This window comes from Trichosurus vulpecula, chromosome 2 (genome assembly GCF_011100635.1).
Source record: "Trichosurus vulpecula isolate mTriVul1 chromosome 2, mTriVul1.pri, whole genome shotgun sequence".
Classification (NCBI taxonomy): Eukaryota; Metazoa; Chordata; class Mammalia; order Diprotodontia; family Phalangeridae; genus Trichosurus; species Trichosurus vulpecula.
Genome location: NC_050574.1, coordinates 65,811,655 through 65,828,815, shown reverse-complemented (window position 1 = coordinate 65,828,815; position 17,161 = coordinate 65,811,655). Strand labels below are relative to the sequence as shown.

General features: G+C 42.5%; 1 protein-coding gene across 16 annotated transcripts in view; it reads left to right on the top strand.

The window, feature by feature from the left end:
* PUM1 (pumilio RNA binding family member 1) overlaps positions 1-17,161 on the top strand; it is a 170,220-nt gene that overhangs the window by 141,254 nt on the left and 11,805 nt on the right. For 10 of the 16 annotated variants that reach the window (XM_036743288.1, XM_036743291.1, XM_036743289.1 and 7 more), the window contains 6 exons: positions 142-409; positions 1,665-1,794; positions 4,992-5,126; positions 6,752-6,889; positions 11,026-11,151; positions 12,864-12,985. In XM_036743288.1, the coding sequence (XP_036599183.1) occupies positions 142-409; positions 1,665-1,794; positions 4,992-5,126; positions 6,752-6,889; positions 11,026-11,151; positions 12,864-12,985 (919 nt within the window). The remainder of the gene's footprint in view (positions 1-141; positions 410-1,664; positions 1,795-4,991; positions 5,127-6,751; positions 6,890-11,025; positions 11,152-12,863; positions 12,986-17,161) is intronic. The other 6 variants (XM_036743295.1, XM_036743290.1, XM_036743285.1 and 3 more) reach the window with 1 other exon arrangement.

Here is a 17,161-nt window from a genome sequence, read left to right as displayed (position 1 = left end):
GCTAGCTTAGGTTCATTCCTCAACAGAGACTTGCATTCTCTTTGCTGCAGCACTCCCACCCCACCCCACCTCCTTTTGCCTGACCCCCTTTTAAGAGACCCGTTGAGATGGTTCTTTCACTGTTTCTGTTCTGGCCAATAGGAGGGCTCACCAACGGCAGTGGAAGATACATCTCCGCGGCTCCTGGAGCCGAAGCCAAGTACCGGAGCGCAAGCAGCGCCTCTAGCCTGTTTAGCCCCAGTAGCACCCTGTTCCCTTCTTCACGCATTCGCTACTCCTTGTCAGATGTCATGCCCTCCGGCCGGAGCAGGCTTTTGGAGGACTTCCGCAATAACCGCTACCCTAACTTACAGCTGCGTGAGATTGTGGGGCACATCATGGAATTTTCCCAAGACCAGCATGGGTCCAGGTGAGGACTTCAGCATTTTAAATAGTAGGAACTGAAGGTTCTGGACAACTTTGGGTAACCTTTGTATCTTGTATACGTAGTTACATTGTCAAGGTGTTTATTAAAACTACTGAAACTTTCCCAGATTTACCTTATGTATTCTCTCGTTTGCTTGGGATAGGCTCCCGACCAAGGACACTACAAAGCTGATAAAAAGGAGCCATCCTAGAAACACTTTTTATTTTGGGCTACATTGCTTAAAAAACAGGGCATTGCTTTCTGAGTGAGGAGATAATCCCTAGTGACGGAAGGTATCGCTCAGTAACCATAGTTTAATATAGCTGAAGACAGATCAAATAATACACGTGTGGCTGGTCCTGTGAATGTTTTTAAAAACAGGTATCCGACCATGTCAGGGCACAGATATTTTCCAGTGGTTACAGATAAAGCATCTTTCTAATTTTATTGTCTTTCCCCTTTCATCATTTTGTGTTTTAGTGATGGAAATGTCTAAGGGAAGGGCACAATGGCAAGACTAATTTTAAAAAGATTAAATAATTTATAGTAGCAAGTGTGGACTTCTCTTGTTTTTTTCATCCTCTTTTTACCTCTGTGATGCCTAGGTTTGGCCAATGGGAGGGCTCACCAATGGAGCTGGTTCAGTAAGACAGAGCTTCTTCCTCTTCCTCAGAGAATTTTGTCTGCCAGTACTCAAGACATTTTTTTCTAGATAGAATTCTTTGTAGTTCAGTCTTAGGGGAGATTTTTATGAATGTTCTGGTCTTATTTCCACGTGCAGAAAAGTGAAGATTTCTTTGCTTCAGCCTCAGGGACATGTATTTAAAAAGGAGTTATTCTAGTGGTTCCTACTAATTCATCATCCTAATTGGCTTCTCTACGTTGTTGTAACTTGCAACTTCAAGTGTGAGACCAAACACACATCCAGTGCAACAGGGCTCCAGAATAGTTCTGTGGACTTGTTTTTAGAAGAAGTGTGTCAGATGTGTGGCCTGCTCTGAGAAAGCAAGAGCAGCGGAAGTCTGAGAAAAACAAGCCCTGATCCGTTACATGGTGATTTATCACTTTACAAAATACTTTTTTTTTTTTTTTTGCTTTGCCAGAGGGGTTTTTAAAAAAAATTCTCTTTAAAACCCTAGCCCTGCCTAATCCAATTCAAATGGCAGCACCTCAACCCATCTCTTACATAGTGTTTGCTAAACCTGAATCTCCATGTCCCTCTAAAATGATCTCATGATATTTATCCATTCATTTCCAGATTCATCCAGCTGAAGCTGGAGCGTGCCACGCCAGCTGAACGCCAGCTTGTCTTCAATGAAATTCTGCAGGCTGCTTACCAGCTAATGGTTGATGTCTTTGGAAACTATGTTATTCAGAAGTTCTTTGAAGTAAGTTCTGGTCTCTCTGCTTAGTTGTGTTTTTTGCTCTAAGACCTCTGATGGCATGAAAGATTTTCTAGGTGAACTTTTTTGTGATATATTCCATTTTGATTTACCTTTTGTCTCCCTTCCACACCTCCCATTAATGAGTTCATTGCCAATTTTCTCTTATGTACTGCTAAAATGCTCACACAGCTAATAGACATACAGCTATCTTTTTAAAATATTTTTAAATATGGCAGAGACTACCTTTAGAAATGGGCACTAAATAGTCATCTAAAATATTCTAAAATGTTGATAGAGAAGTACAAGTTAAAACAAGTCTGGGGTACTTCTTCATACCCATCTGATAGGCTAACATGACAGGAAAAAAAATTGACATGCGGGGGAGGCTGTGGGAAAACAGGTATGCTAATGCACTGTTGGTGGAGTTGTGAACTAGTCCAACCATTCTGGAGAGCAGTTTGGAAAAGAGCTGTAAAACTGTATATACCTGTTAACCCAGCAATATCACTACTAGGTCTGTATAACCAGATTACCAAAGAAAAAGGAAAAGAACCCATATGTACAAAAATATTTATGGCAGCTCTTTTTGTGGTAAGGAAGATTGAGGAGATGCCCATCAATTGGGGCATGGCTGAATTAGTTATGGTATATAAATATAATAGAGTACTGTTGTAATGTAAGAAATGATGAGTGTGGGATGGTTTTAAAAAAGCTTGGGAAGACTGGTATACCTGACGCAAAGTCAGTAGAACCAGGAGACACAATTTACACAGTAACAGCAATGTTGTAAAGATAATCAACTCTGACAGACTTAGTAAACTCTGGTCAGCACAGTGGTCTACCACATTTCTAAAGAACTCATGATATAAAACGCTCGCTACTGCTAGATAGAGAACTGATGGACTCTGAGTGCAGAGTGAAGTATATGTTTTCCCTTTCTTTCTCTTTTTCCTCAGAACATGGCTAACATGAAAATATGTTTTGTATCACTTATTATGTATAAGGGGTATCATATTTCTTGCCTTCTCAGTGGGTGGAGGAGGGGTGCAGAGGGGGAAAAAATTTGGAACTAAAAGTAAAAGTTAAAAAAAATGAACTCACCAAGTGTCCCGTGTGAAGGGAGCAAAACCCAAGTGGGCACCAGCAAAAGAATCCCGGCTCTGAAAATGGGCTGTGGGCATTATTCTCATATGCCCCACTAACACCTTCTGAACAGGCTAAAACAGGTTTTTCAAAGAGGCCTAAAGATGCTGATTCTCTAACCTTTCTCCAGGGACCAATTCGAGTATTTAATCAAGGCTTGATTCAGCAAGGGAGATTCATTTAACTTGTTCAAGTCTCAGTTTTCTTGTCTGTAAAGTGAGGCTAACACTGCTTTTAATAAAGAATTTGCATGGTTGCCAGAGGGTTGTCCTGATAGCCAAAAAGAAGGAGATTGATGGTCTCTGAAACTATGCAGTTCAGTTCAATGTGAAGCCCTAATTGCTGTGAGTCGGGATGTCTGATGTGGTCTTTCCCATGAGAAAGTTAAGGTAGAATATAATTTAAGTCCATGATAAAGTTAGTCCAATAGTCCAATAAATAGGACACATAGATATTGTGGGAGTGGAGAGAAGAGAGCTGTTAGGGTCATCTGGGGTGGTCCAGCTTCACCCATCTTCTGGTTGGTGGTTTTTCGTTCTACCTTTCATTTCATCATAGGGCATAGAGTTATCTCTTCCTAATTCATCCAGAAAAGGTCGTAATTTGTATTTTACTTTTGAGTGTTTTTTATTTCATTTTTATTTTTGGGGTTTTTGGGGAGGGGCAGGGCAATTGGGGTTATGTGACTTGCCCAAGGTCACACAGCTACTACATGTATCAAGTGTCTGAGGCCGGATTTGAACTTAGGTCCTCCTGACTCCAGGGCTGGTGCTCTATTCGCTGTGCCACGTAGCTGCCCCACTTTTGAGTGTTTTTAAAGGCTTATTTTAAATGGATAGATGGGAAGGTTTTGCTAGGTTGAGAGTACAGATCCATCAAGTATTTCATGAACAATGAATTCATTGTCTTGAATAATTCACACCTAGTCATGCCATCTGCTCCTGGGTCCCACCCTCTCTCTGATTGAAGAGCAGAGAGCATTTCTCAGAACCTCCTTATAAGAAGGGCCTAAGCCAACCATCTCTTCCTTCCCCATCTGGCTTTACTCCTCTCGACTTCTCTGTCATGCCCCTTTCTGGGTAGCTCCTCTACCTCTTCACCTTCCTTGAGGGCAGGGACTGCCTTTTGCTCTGTTTGTATCCCCATTACTTAGCATGCTGCCTGGCACCATGTGGGCACATAGCCTACTGTATGATATTTAAATATATGTTGGACTGGTTACCTACTTGAAACTAATAAACTAGAAAAAACTTGAGACAAAGTTGGAAAGGTACCCATTCCTGCCATCCTTGACCCTAATGATATTTGAATAGTTGTGACCATTAAAGAGACTTATCCTTCTAAGTGTGGTACAGTGTAAGTGCTGAGCTTCAATTGCAGCTCCCATGTTTAATAAGGGAAATTCACTCAGTTTCCTCATTTGTAAAATGGAGTTGCTAATACCTTTGGTAGAGAAGCAGCATGGCATACCAGGTAGCAGGCCATCTTTGGAGGAATCAGGGCTTCATCTTGACACATGCTGCCTTTGTGTCCATTTGTAAGTCACTTCTCAATCCCCCAAATAACTGTCAAAAGTGATTGGTTTACAGTTAAGTTGCCAGGTTACCTTGGTGCAAGAAGTTTCCACACTTGGACTTCCTAAAAAAAATACTTGTGGAACATACCTCATAGCTTGTAAGAGACCAGGTGAAACAATGTAGACATGTAAGCATTTTAGGGACAAATATATATGTGTGTGTGTGTGTGTGTATATACACACATATCGATGATGATGATGATTTCGATGATTTTGATTTCTTCTAAAATCATGGAAGCCATTTAGCTCTTTGGCTTAAAAGACCATCTCATTTAGTTTCTAGCCTCAAGCCAAAAATTTATTTATTTTAATAAAAATTAAAGTTAGAAGATCCAATGGTAAAAACCTAGTGAATGGAAGTGTGGTGCTATTTCCCCCCCCCCCCTTTTTTTTTTTTTTTTTTTGGTTTGTTTGTTTGTTTGTTTTCTTATTTCAAGCCTTGTTCCTCTTAGTAAGCCTGATTCTTGTGATTGTTTTCCAGTTTGGCAGCCTCGAACAGAAGCTGGCTTTGGCAGAAAGGATCCGTGGGCACGTCTTGTCTTTGGCTCTGCAGATGTACGGCTGTCGGGTCATCCAGAAAGCCCTTGAGTTTATTCCCCCAGACCAGCAGGTAATTGTAAGTTTCCACTTTAACTTTTTTCTTGATGTTTGATGTTCCTCTGTGTAATACATAATCAACTGTGTGAATTAGTCTCCTTCTGTTTTCTTTCACACTTTTTGTTTTGTGTTTGTGGCTGTTGGCATTTGGCTTTTGTGCATGGCACATGTGAACCGAAGGATTGTAAATCCCAGTCCATAAAATATCTTAATTTAATAAATTTTCCAATCACCAGCTCTTTGATCTTGTTACTTATCCTCTCTGAGTCTGGGTTTCCTCATCTCTGAAATGTGAGGATTGGACTAGATGGCCTCTGAGGACTATTCCAGTTCTAGATGTAGAGCTAGAAATCAGAATAAATCTGTTCAGTATAACAGATGGTTTTATTAGTTGGTAGTTACTTTTAAGTGGTGGAATTTCAGGAGATTTTCACAATATCCTCCCGATGTTGTGCTACGCTTAGTCCTAAACATCTGAGCTTGCACATTTAATTTCTTAAATTTCAGTTCAATTTAGTAAGCATTTATTAACTCTATTAATTATTTAGGCATAAGAAGCTACACTGGTTGCTGAGATTGTAAAACCAAAAACGAAATTTGGTCTTTATTGTTCTTCACTCTCAGCTTCCCCTAGTTTCTGATATTGAAAGTTTTAGAGCTCATTACAATTTCCTGTGTATACTTTAACAGTTTTGTTTTTGAGATAATTTATTAATACCTCTGTCCTGTCCCAAAAATGTGTGAGATTTTACCTGCTTTCCAGCTTTCCCATTGGTTGTTTATTTTTTTTAACCCATTAGATGGTTTTTGTTCTTTTCATCTCATATTCACTCTGTTCTCTTCATTTTTGGTTTTGTACTTTTTTCTTACCCAAGTCAAAGCCCTTCCTAAACACTCTCCTGCTTGAAGTTGCCTTGAAGGGAATTCTAGTGGAGTCATCTTAAAGATGCAGTTCAGGGGTGACATATTTCTGATCTGTCCACTTCCAGCCTTCTCCACCCCTTAGCACTTTCGGTTTTTTCCGTGCCTTTTTTGTAATGTGCACTACAGTTCCAGATACCTCCCTCTGATTTATTTCCAGAAGATATGCTGCTTTTGCACTGATGTGTTGTTGTGTCAGGAAGCCTTCCAGGGACACCCCAACTTTTTACTGCTTCGGCCCTGGTTTTAATAGTTGTTCTTCAGTTGGAGCATCTTACAGTGATTTTCACCTTCCTCGTTCTCATGAAGTATAATTGTCAGGCCCATTAAGGGAGAAATTTAATGACATTTACTGCTTTTAAGCTGGGGTGGTGGGGAGAGAAGCATCCAGCAGTGTAGAAAGATTGGATCTGGAATCAGAAGACTGAAGTTTCAGCCCCTTCATTACCATCAGTTAGCTATAAAACTCCTGGCAAGTTCTTTCCCTGGCTGGGCCTCTGTTTTCCCATCTGTATAATAGGATTAATCATTAATGCTTAAACCGCCATCTTATCAGATTACATAAGAGCACTTTAGCTTGTAAAGCATGCTGGGTTTTTGTGACCGCTTTGCAGCATTGTCATAGTTTCTTACGTTCATTGTTGTTTGTCTGTGTTAAGATATTAGGTAGGTATTTTCCGGCTGTGATTCTGGTGGTGCTTTCTTTCTTTTTCACTCCAATAGAATGAGATGGTACGGGAGTTGGATGGCCATGTCCTGAAGTGTGTGAAAGACCAGAATGGCAATCATGTGGTTCAGAAGTGTATCGAATGTGTGCAGCCGCAGTCCCTACAGTTTATCATTGATGCGTTTAAGGGACAGGTGAGTAACAGAAGAGAAAGCAGTTAAGCTCTGAGGATCATTTGTGATTTTTGTTATGCTCGAGATGGCACAGAGTAATTGCTGTGTAAATGTTAGCGGTTGTTATTCTTGTTGTCTCAGTGACCTCATGACCAACTAGAACTGGCTTTTCCAGACAAATAGAACTTTTTATTCTGCATATTTTAAAAGCAGCTGTTTGAAATTATGCCTGTACACCATGTACACCACAGAAAAGGGTTCCTGATCTTGTTTGGGGGCAGCACGCCTGACATCCATTTGTGCATCCTGGCTGCCCTTGCCTCCCGAATCCCTGAGAAAAGGGTGGGACTGGGACTCTGCCTCACTCTGCTGTTCTCCTCAACAACAGGATTGTATGGGTCTTTGCTAGCTTGTCATATCTATGGCCATCCTCCCTCGTTTAGCATTGAGATGAGTGATTGTCAGCAGTGGCTATTCAGGAACCACCGTGGAGCAGGACCTGGGCCATACTTTAACTGAAATTAGAAACTTTTAAGGGCCCTCTGACTACTCTTCCCGAAGAGAATGACTTGTTACAAGTGCTGCTGTATGTCTTCATTGTCAGAGCAGGTGGCCTGCTGGCTACCCTTGAGAAGTTCTCTGTCCTGGCCATGGATTTTGCTGGGCTCATTGCCCAGTCAAAACTAATATTTGACCCAGAGTCTTGGAAGTTCTGCTTTGTGTGGAACTCCCCTGTTCTCCCCCAATTCCCTGACATTTAGCAAACTACCTCCTCCAGGCCATGCCATGCTCAACAGGAAACTCCAAGCACTTCCTGCTCACAAGCTTGGAGGGCCTCTCAAGAGTGCCCGGAGGCTTTTGCTGTCTCATTTTGTATGGAAATTACCATTGAAGGCACCTGCTGGTTCTCACCAAATTGGAGTTCCTTTGTTGAGTATAATAGGAGCTTCTGCATGCTGGCCCAGAATTCTGATGGAGCAGAATGGCTCTGCCACATCAGTTGATGGACTTTCTAACAGCCAGCCTAGGAAGTGTTATCAGGAAGAGAACTGATGGATACCCTCTTAGGGTTTATGAACTCAAGCCCTGCCTCAGGTGACAGAGCCATTGAAGTTACCCTTTCCCAGTCTCATGTCCCACCTGTCAAGTAACCTCATCGCAGGAGGTAGCAGAGTGATAGCCCAAATGGGCACAGGATGAATGGATCTGAGCTCTTATGGAGCCAGCATGCTTGCCCTGGACTTTTCTCAGTCCCTTCTTAGCAGCCCAAGCAAGGGCCTGAAAGGGCAAGGTCACAAGGACTTAGCAGGATAGTGTGGGCAAGAGAGCTGGCTGCAAGAAAAGTCAAATTCTGTACTTAATTCCCACCAAATACAAAGCCACTGTCTTCATTTTTCCCCTTCAACCAGGAGCTGTCAGGAGGTCAGTTATTTCCTCAGGGCTCTGTATTACATTCTGTTTCCTCCAAATTTTTGGACATGGCCAAAGGGGGTGATGGGGTACAGGCCCAGAGACCTTTTCTTCCTAACCCCTAAAAAAGGCCCATTTTTCTTTAGGAATTCTCCTTGACTCTTCCCTGCTTGATTCTTATTAGGCCTAGATCTCTCCCTCTATTGTTACTTTAGATATGCATGCCTTCAGTTACTTCCCAACCTTGATATCTCACTATCTTGGATCCTGGACTCTGGCTCCACTTTATCTTCCTTAGACTTCCCCTCAGGACCATCCCAAAAGCCTCCCACCAGTCACCCCAGACAACTCCTCATTCTTCCCACAATATTTTATGTATTTAAATCCCATCCGGCCTTCACAAGGCGCTCAGATTCTTTAGGAGTCTAGCCTATGGCGGGGCTGCTGGGGGATCTGGCCAGTGTAGCTGGTCCCTAATAAACTTTGTCTTTTTCTTTGGCTAAGAAGGCTTGAGTCGAATTCTTTCGGCAGGACCCGGTGCGTCAATATTTTGGGGTGTTGAGCACCTCTCCACCTTTCACCTCTTCAGGGGCACACACCTCTATATTTCCAAACTTGTCATAGTGGTCACTAATGATGGCTGAATCTTGGGACCAGGACCAAGGTGGAGTACATCACCCATTCGTCCATATTTTTACTTGTTCTGGAAATCAAATTTTTTTCTCAGGATAACATGGGCATTTCTTTAGCTGGAGCAGCAGATAGAGTGCTGGGCCTGGAGTCAGGAAAAATCTTCTTCCTAAGTTCAAATCTGGCCCCAGACACTCAGTACCCCTGACCCTGGGCAAGTTACTTAACCCTGTTTGCCTCAGTTTCCTCATCCGTAAAATGAGCAGGAAAAGGAAGTGGCAAACCACTCCAGTATCTTTGCCAAGGAAACCTCAAATGCAATCAGAGAGAGTCGGGCATGACTGAAAATGACTAAACAATAACAAAATGTGACATCTCAGGTAAATAGCCCTAGGCTATTTGCATTCACCATGTTTTGCTCTTGTCCCTGGTTCTTTGTGTGCTTATGGTCCCTGACTCTGTAACCTACTGGCCACATTGTCTCCAGTATAGGTCAGTGGATGGGGTTAGTACCTGGGGAATGAAATTCACAACTCCTATGCACTGTAGGGTTGTTTCTAGTACATAGGAGGGAAGAAGGATATATACTAGGACAACACACCTGTGAACTAGTTTATACCTTTGTGCCCCAGAATTTTAAGACCATCTTTGACACCCCACAAATCTCTGGCTCTAGGTGTTCAGTTGCCCTTATGGAAGAAGGAATGGTTTCCACTGCCAGGTATTTTCAGTGTAGGCCAATCCAGGTAGCAGCACCCTGAGGGATGTCTGCTGCTACACAGTGGACAAGGGGACCTCTAACTGGCGGGGGGTTAGGGGGAGCAGGGCATTAAATCAACCAAGAGAATGAGGCCAATTGACATAAGTCTGTAGAGTTCTTCAGGGAATAGGGAGGAATGAAGGGCATTGGTCTTGGAGTTAAGGAGCTGTGAAGACTCTCCTGTCTCACATATTATGGGCTGTGTGAGCCCAGGCAAGTCACTTAACCTCTGGGCCTTAGTCTCATCATCTGAAAATGATAGCTGTCTTCCAGCTCTTAATCTCTATCCTAGGATCTGTGTTCTTTGCCTATCCTGGCTCCCTCTTATTTGGCACCATAATCTTAGAGCCTGGAACCAGGACATTGTTAGAAATTTCTGATTTTGATTTGGCTGCAGGCCCTGACACAGACTCTCACACTTGATTCTTCTTAGCTCGTTGAACTAACTCCTAAGGTCCTTTTGTACCGTACTCTTGACTACCCTTCATGGTGAAGCTCCCTGTCTGCAGCTTGCCTGGCTGCTTACACTAAGATGGATTCTGTGCCATGGCTCAGCTTCCCAGGCTGTCAGACCAAGCCCTCTCTGCTGCTGGGCCACATGAGCCAGTAGAAATGACTTGCACCATGTTACTGGTGACTATAGTTTAGTGTAGTGGTCAGGTTCTGATCTCTCCCCTTTATCTACATATCAAGATGCAGCTGTTAACATTGGTTCTCAGGCTGGAATACTCATTTTACTGATCAGGGTAAATGAATTGGAGAGTCTTCATGCTGAATTTGCCTTCACTCAATCATTTCTGCTGACAAAAATTTCTTGTGCTTATGTGACCAGAAATCTACCTTCTGTTGGGCTGTCGGAAATTTTCTTTCCAACAAACAAAAAAGCCCACGTGGTAAAACACAAAACATATCCTCTCTCCCTCTCTCATTGGCTTTGGGTTTGGAAATGTGTCTTGGCAAAAGGATATGAGAATGAAGCACTGTGAAGGCTCTGAGCAGCTGGAGGAAGGTTGCCTTAGTTGTAGCAGGTTAGTAGTAGCTGCTGGGAGAATCTTGGGGCAAGTAGGCAAAGAAGAGGGTATGGGACTTCCCAGGGAGTCCTTGGACTTGGAGTGTGAAGGTGTCCACATTCTGAGCCTGGCACCTAGCCACTCTGTACCCGAGTTCCCTTGTCTCTAAAGGAGTAGATATGTCCTGCTTGTGAGGGGAATGCACCTGGCTGACTTTAAAGCCCTGCGTGTGTGTGAGTCGCTGCAGCGTCTGCGGCTCAGAACATAGCGCCCTGCTGGAGACAGGACTGTTGAACTGAAATGCACCAGCTTATTTGTGTGTGTGTGGGGGGGGTTCTCTTTGCCAGGTGTTTGCACTGTCTACACATCCTTACGGCTGTCGAGTCATTCAGAGGATCCTGGAGCACTGTCTTCCGGAACAGACGCTTCCCATTTTAGAGGAACTTCACCAGCACACGGAGCAGCTTGTCCAGGTAGTGGAGAACTCAGAAAGGGCAACGAGCCTGCCAAGATCAGGTGCAGCTTTGACCTAGCTGCATAGGGGTCTGCTTTAGAAAGATAGACTTGCCCCTCATTTAAGAATGGTGTGGCCTGGTGACCGAGTGGTTTGCTTCAATCCTAGCTTCTTATTCTAAATGTGTCATTACACAGTTCTTTGACTTTGGGGAACACATGACCCTCTTCTATGTAGAGAGATAGTGTCTGTCATATTGTAGAGAGAGTTCTGGAATGGGAGCAGTGAGACTTTGCTGCTGCTCTGGGCTCTGCCACTAATTGCTGTGAGACACATCCCCATGCTCCTCGTTACAGCCCCTGTTTCTCTCTCTACAATGAGAGATGTTTTTACAGGACCTTCCTTGGCCATTCTGCTAGTCGTTGTGTGTTTATAGAGCTTTATCTGAAGGCCAGACTGGCTTTACTTATAAGCCCACACATTTATGAAAAGAAGAATAGGCATCTGAATTGAAAAAAAATTCCAAGTAGCCCTTTAATTTTAAATTCTGGGAGATAAGAGAAGAGTCTGAAAGAAGAAATCTATAGATTGCATATTTTAGATGTGCCTAGGCCTAAAATAACATTTCATGAACATCCTGAGGAATTAGGACCTTCTTCCCCACTACAGAACATTAAACTAATTCCTTAAAACTGTTAAAGGACATGTTCTCTCCAACCCCATACCATCCCTGCACAATCACCCCATTGACCTATTGCAAGCTATATTAAGAAGGCAGAATCTATGACTTCAAAGAGAATCTCATATGTGTCTAGAAGGTCCGGAACCGCAGGATATAAGGAATTCTCTAGGCAGAAGGCAGGAGAACTAAAGCATGTATTTACACTCCACAGTAACAAGCCCACAAACCAGCGTCCCCATTTTGATATTTTCATGAAAAGCTTCCAGGCCCAATAAGTCCGCCTCACAAGGGTAACCAGGAGGCCACAGAGAAGTGAGATAGTATAAGGCAAAATCGTATACATGCTTCCCCTCTACGGTAAGAAGATTACCCACTGGCCTCCAGTCAGCTCTGCTACTGGCAGCTCAGCTTCGGCTGTAGGCGTCTCTGGCTCCAACCAGAAAAGGAAAAGGAGATCTTCAAGCTGTCCTCTCTCCTCTTATAGAGTTTTTGACATCATCAAGCGCCGCCTGAATGACCAGGGCCGATTGGTTCTTGACTTGGCCCCTCCCCCTAGCGTAGACCAGGTTAACACACTTCCCCTCAGCCAGCGCCATGACTCATCACACAGGAAGTTCTCTGATTCCTGGCATGGTCGCTGGGCTTCCTGCCCCGGAAGAGCAAGCCCCAGTGTCCAGGGAAGCTCAGTGAGGTAAACTGAGTCATTCAAAGAAAACAAAGTCCATTCTGGTTACACAGGCCATCAGGCATTTTCAAGACACTGTGTGAATGGGGTCTGATACCAAATGGATTTGCTAAGGAAACCACAAAGTAGTGTATTTCAGCTCATGCCAGCCTTTTATATGGATAGCATTCTCTAATACTGGCAACTTGAACCAGATCTGTAGAGGAGGAATTAGTCCAGCACTTGGACATTTTTAGGTTAAGTGTAGCTGTATTTGTTCTTCAGTGAAACCATCTCCATGTTGATCAGACTTAAAGGAATTGTGTAGAACTGTGGAAACTCATTTGAATGTAAGCCGTGGCTCTTCTCTTTGTCATGTCCACAGGACCAGTATGGAAACTATGTAATCCAACATGTATTGGAGCATGGTCGTCCTGAGGATAAAAGCAAAATCGTAGCAGAAATAAGAGGGAATGTGCTTGTGCTAAGTCAGCACAAATTTGCAAGGTATGTACCTGGTTTAAACACAGCTATATTTTGCATAATCTGGATTTTAGGAGATGAGACTAAATGGGGTTTTGGGCAAAGGCAGATGGAGTAAACCATGTTGTTAATGAAGAAAAGTCCTGCTCTTTGATTAGAAACCCAGTGGCAAGCCTGCCAGCCCTGTCCCTCACTCAGCCTTAGTGTTCTCAGAATCCATTTTCACATTGTAATATTCAAGCAGCACCTGAAAGAAATAGGCCCAAAGCATCTGGAAGAGTCATTATTCCTCTAGCAGGAATTTGCCCTTCTTCCCATTGCACAGAACTTGGTGAATTCCCATTTTTACTACATTGTGTAGTAAAACAGTGAATGGTGTCGCTGCTGATTACGAGCTCTGTTCTAATAATGGAAATCCAAATGACGGTGAGCTTACTTCTTAGTTCTGATCTTACATTGTTGTTTTTAAATGATTGTCAAAAGCAAGGAAACCCTAGTAACTGGCTCTCTGCTGATCAATGTGTGGTTAGTCCTTTACCTAGCTTGTTTGAGCATTATGGTACTCTGTGTCCTATCTGCTATCTTAATTGAATTCTTTGGAATGTACAAAAGAGTTAAAGATCCTTCTTTCAACATGTGGAATTAGGTACATTCCAGCCAGGGTGATTGAGTCATTGAATTCCTTAGATTAAAATTCATTGTTTCCATTTTAACATGGGAATCAGTGGGTATATGAGCTCCCTCTGTGCCTGATCTGTATGCCTGTTCTTGGAGAAGCAGTTGAGACCTGAACCCAGTCTTTTGAGTCTTAGGGACTGGGCCTACCCTCTTCTCCTGACCAGCCTATCTTTTGGTGATAGAACATCCTGTAAGGTCTTGACCATTTCACAGGTGATGTAGAATGTGAAGGGTCAATAACATTCAGACATAAGGTCCATAGGATTCAGTGACTGCCCCTCAGCATATGTCCCAAGTTCTGGCAGTAGAGGTGGAAGAACTGTTCCAGCTCCTTTCGGGGAGAGGACTAGGAATACCTAAATTAAATTCCTTTTTTTTGCAGTAATCTAGCTCCTGGTAGAATCAAACTATGGCTTGGAAGGAAAGAGTAAATAAGTAACCATCTTCTGAATTCCAGTTTTATAAAATTGGCACGATAAATTTTATAAAGGACCAATTTTTCATTGAAAACATGTGTTAGCATCATTTGAGGGCATGTTTGGAGAAGACAAGATTTCAGGCTTCAGTATATGAGGTGGCATCATGGGGAAGAAGGTTTAGGATTGTTTTGCTTAACCTCAGATACCAGAATTAGGACTGAGTTTCAATACAATGAGAGGACTAGGTTTCAATAGAGCAGGAGTAGGAGTTTTCTTGTTTTAATTTTTAAAAATATAGTTTGTTTTAAAAATCACTTTGATTTCCAAATATATCCCTTTCCTTTTACCTACCCAGCTAGCCATCTTTTTATTTTTATTTTTATTTTGCTTTTTTGGCAGGGCAGTTGGGGTTAAGTGATTTGCCCAAGGTCACACAGCTAGTGCATGTGTTAAGTGTCTGAGACCACATTTGAACTCAGGTCCTCCTGACTCCAGGGCTGGTGCTCTACTCACTGCGCCACCTAGCTGCCCCCTAGCCATCTTTTTAAAGAAAGAATTAAAATGAAAAATTTAAAAAAAAAAACCACTTTAACAAGATTAACAGACACATCAACTAAGTCCAAAAATATGTTCTTTACCCATAGACACCCACTTCTGCAAAGGCAAGAGGTCAGCACATTTTCTCATCTCTTTTTCAGGGCCAAGCTTGGAGGTTATGATCACAGTAGTGCTCCCTATTGGTGGATTATTCTTAGCATTTCTGTTGTTGTAGTCAGAGTATACATTATTTTCCTGGTTTTACTTCCTTCTCTTTGCTTCACACGTTGTCTACCTGTGCTTCTGTCTCCTTCACATTCATTGTTTCTCGTTGGGTATTTCTTCAATAGTGTGCCATTCCATTCCCATTCCATAGTTTGTTTGACCATTCTTTGGTTGATAGACTTCTACATTGTTTCCATCTCTTTGTGACCACTAAATGTGCTTGGTTTGGGTTTGACCCTTGTATCTTTGGCCTCCTTAGGCTGTATGCGTGGCTGTGGAGTTTAAGGGGAGGGGCTGTTTAACAGTCTGTGCTTTACAACTATGGAATGGGCATTCAGCAAGCATTTATTAAGCACCTACTATATGCCAGACACTGTGGATATAAAGTTGAAAATGAAAACTGCCCCAGATGGGGGTTGGGGAGAATAACATACACTTATTATATACAAGGCATTCTAAAAGTTTTTAGTGCTGTTTTAAGCTATTTAAAGCTTAAGACTTATAGATTTCCTATGTAAGATAGTTGCACAGTAAGTAGGTGAGGGCAGTACTAGTGGTTGAAGGAGAACAGGAAAGGCCTCATATAGTAGGTGTCATTTGAGCTGAGCCTTAGAGGCTGAGGTGAGGCAAGGGTACATGGTAGGCATGAGACTGCCCCGAGTGCAGGTAGGATGTGAAGATTAACAAGGAGAGACTGGGATGGGCCAGAGCAGGTGAAGAGAACTGATAGATAATACAACTGCCAGTTAGGCTCAGCATAGGTTATGGTGGACTCTGTCCCAAACAGTGGAGTTATATTTTGATCCTGCAGACAATAGGGAGCCGCTGGAGCTTAGGTAACATAACTGTGTTTAGGGAGTCATACCAGTGCTTCTTAGCGAACAGTCCTTTGGATTGGGAAAGAGAAAAGCTAGAGGCAGGGAAGCCAAGTAAAGTGTGCTGCAGTGTTCATGCAAGAGCTGGTGGCGCCTCAGGTTGGGCATTGTTTGAATGGATGCGAGGATGTTAGGGAGGTAGCGCTGAGACTTGGCAATTGGCTGCTTCTAGGTAGTGAGATGGAGGAGCTGAAGATGATGCCGAGGTTGAGAACAAGTGCCTAGGATGCGTGGTGGGGATGGAGATGACAAACATAGAGTTCTGTTTGGAATTTAAGGAATTCGAGATACCTTCAGGGCACCCTTTTCCAGATGTTAATTAGGCAGTTGGTGATATGGGGCCAGAGCTCAGGAAAGGTACCAGGTCTGGATGTGTAGGTCCTGAGAGTCCTCTTTGTAGAGATGGTAATTGATGAGGTCATCAAACAGAGACCCGTAACTACCTCTCTAGGATCCCATTCTGGATTGAGCAAGAGGAAAGACTGTAATGGCAGCTTTAGGATCCTCTCTACTTAAGGTTTTGTGACTCCAAGATCTAAGAATTACTTTATTATTATCAGTACTAGCAACAACAAGCATTTGTTGTATACGTGTAATACTCTGCTAGATGCTGGCAACACAGGGTGTGTTAACATGGCTAAATAGGTAGGAAAGAATGCACTAAGCAACCAGAGATGTTTGTATGGTGTGGGAAGTGGTAATGTTTGAAATATGTTGTTTACTAGAATATGGCACTGAAGAGTCTGTCATGAGGCCTATTCAGTTGTGATCTAACAAGCACAGGATAGAGGCTTCTAGCAGTTTTGCTTGACATAACAAACTTGAAAATTGACATAGGAACTTGGAAGTCGACATAGGAAAACTTGGAATTCTTGACCATCCATCTTTTGATTTTTTTTTCATTCATATATTTCATTGTGTTTTTAATTAGACACTTGGTCAGATCCTCCTTAACTTGTGGGAAGAAATGCATTCCTGTATTTTTCTGACTTGATTCCAACCAGTTCTTTGTTTTGAACCAGAAATATGATGAGGCAGTAACCCATCTCATAGGTTCTAATGTCATTTGAGACAAGTTTAGACTATCTGCTAAGAGCTGATAAACTGTAAAAATCTGACAAACATCATGACAAAAATTGTGTCCCTTTGTCATATGAAGTTAAATTAGCCTCTTTAACAACATTGTTTAATGAAAGCATCCCTGCCTCCATGTAATATAATCTGTTTTGTTATTAGATTGGTGGGATTCTCCCCTTCCTCCCCTTTAATTTCTTTTTTTCTTTTGCATCATCTATATTTCTCACTATATCCACATCCTACCCCTCCCAGAGAACCATTCGTAACAACAACAAAAACATAAAATAAAAAAAAAATAAGAAGAAAAGATATAAATATGTAAATACTTTTGTACATCTTAGACTTTGTTTTGCTTAGGAGCAAACTCTCTCTTATCTCCTGTGGTTGTT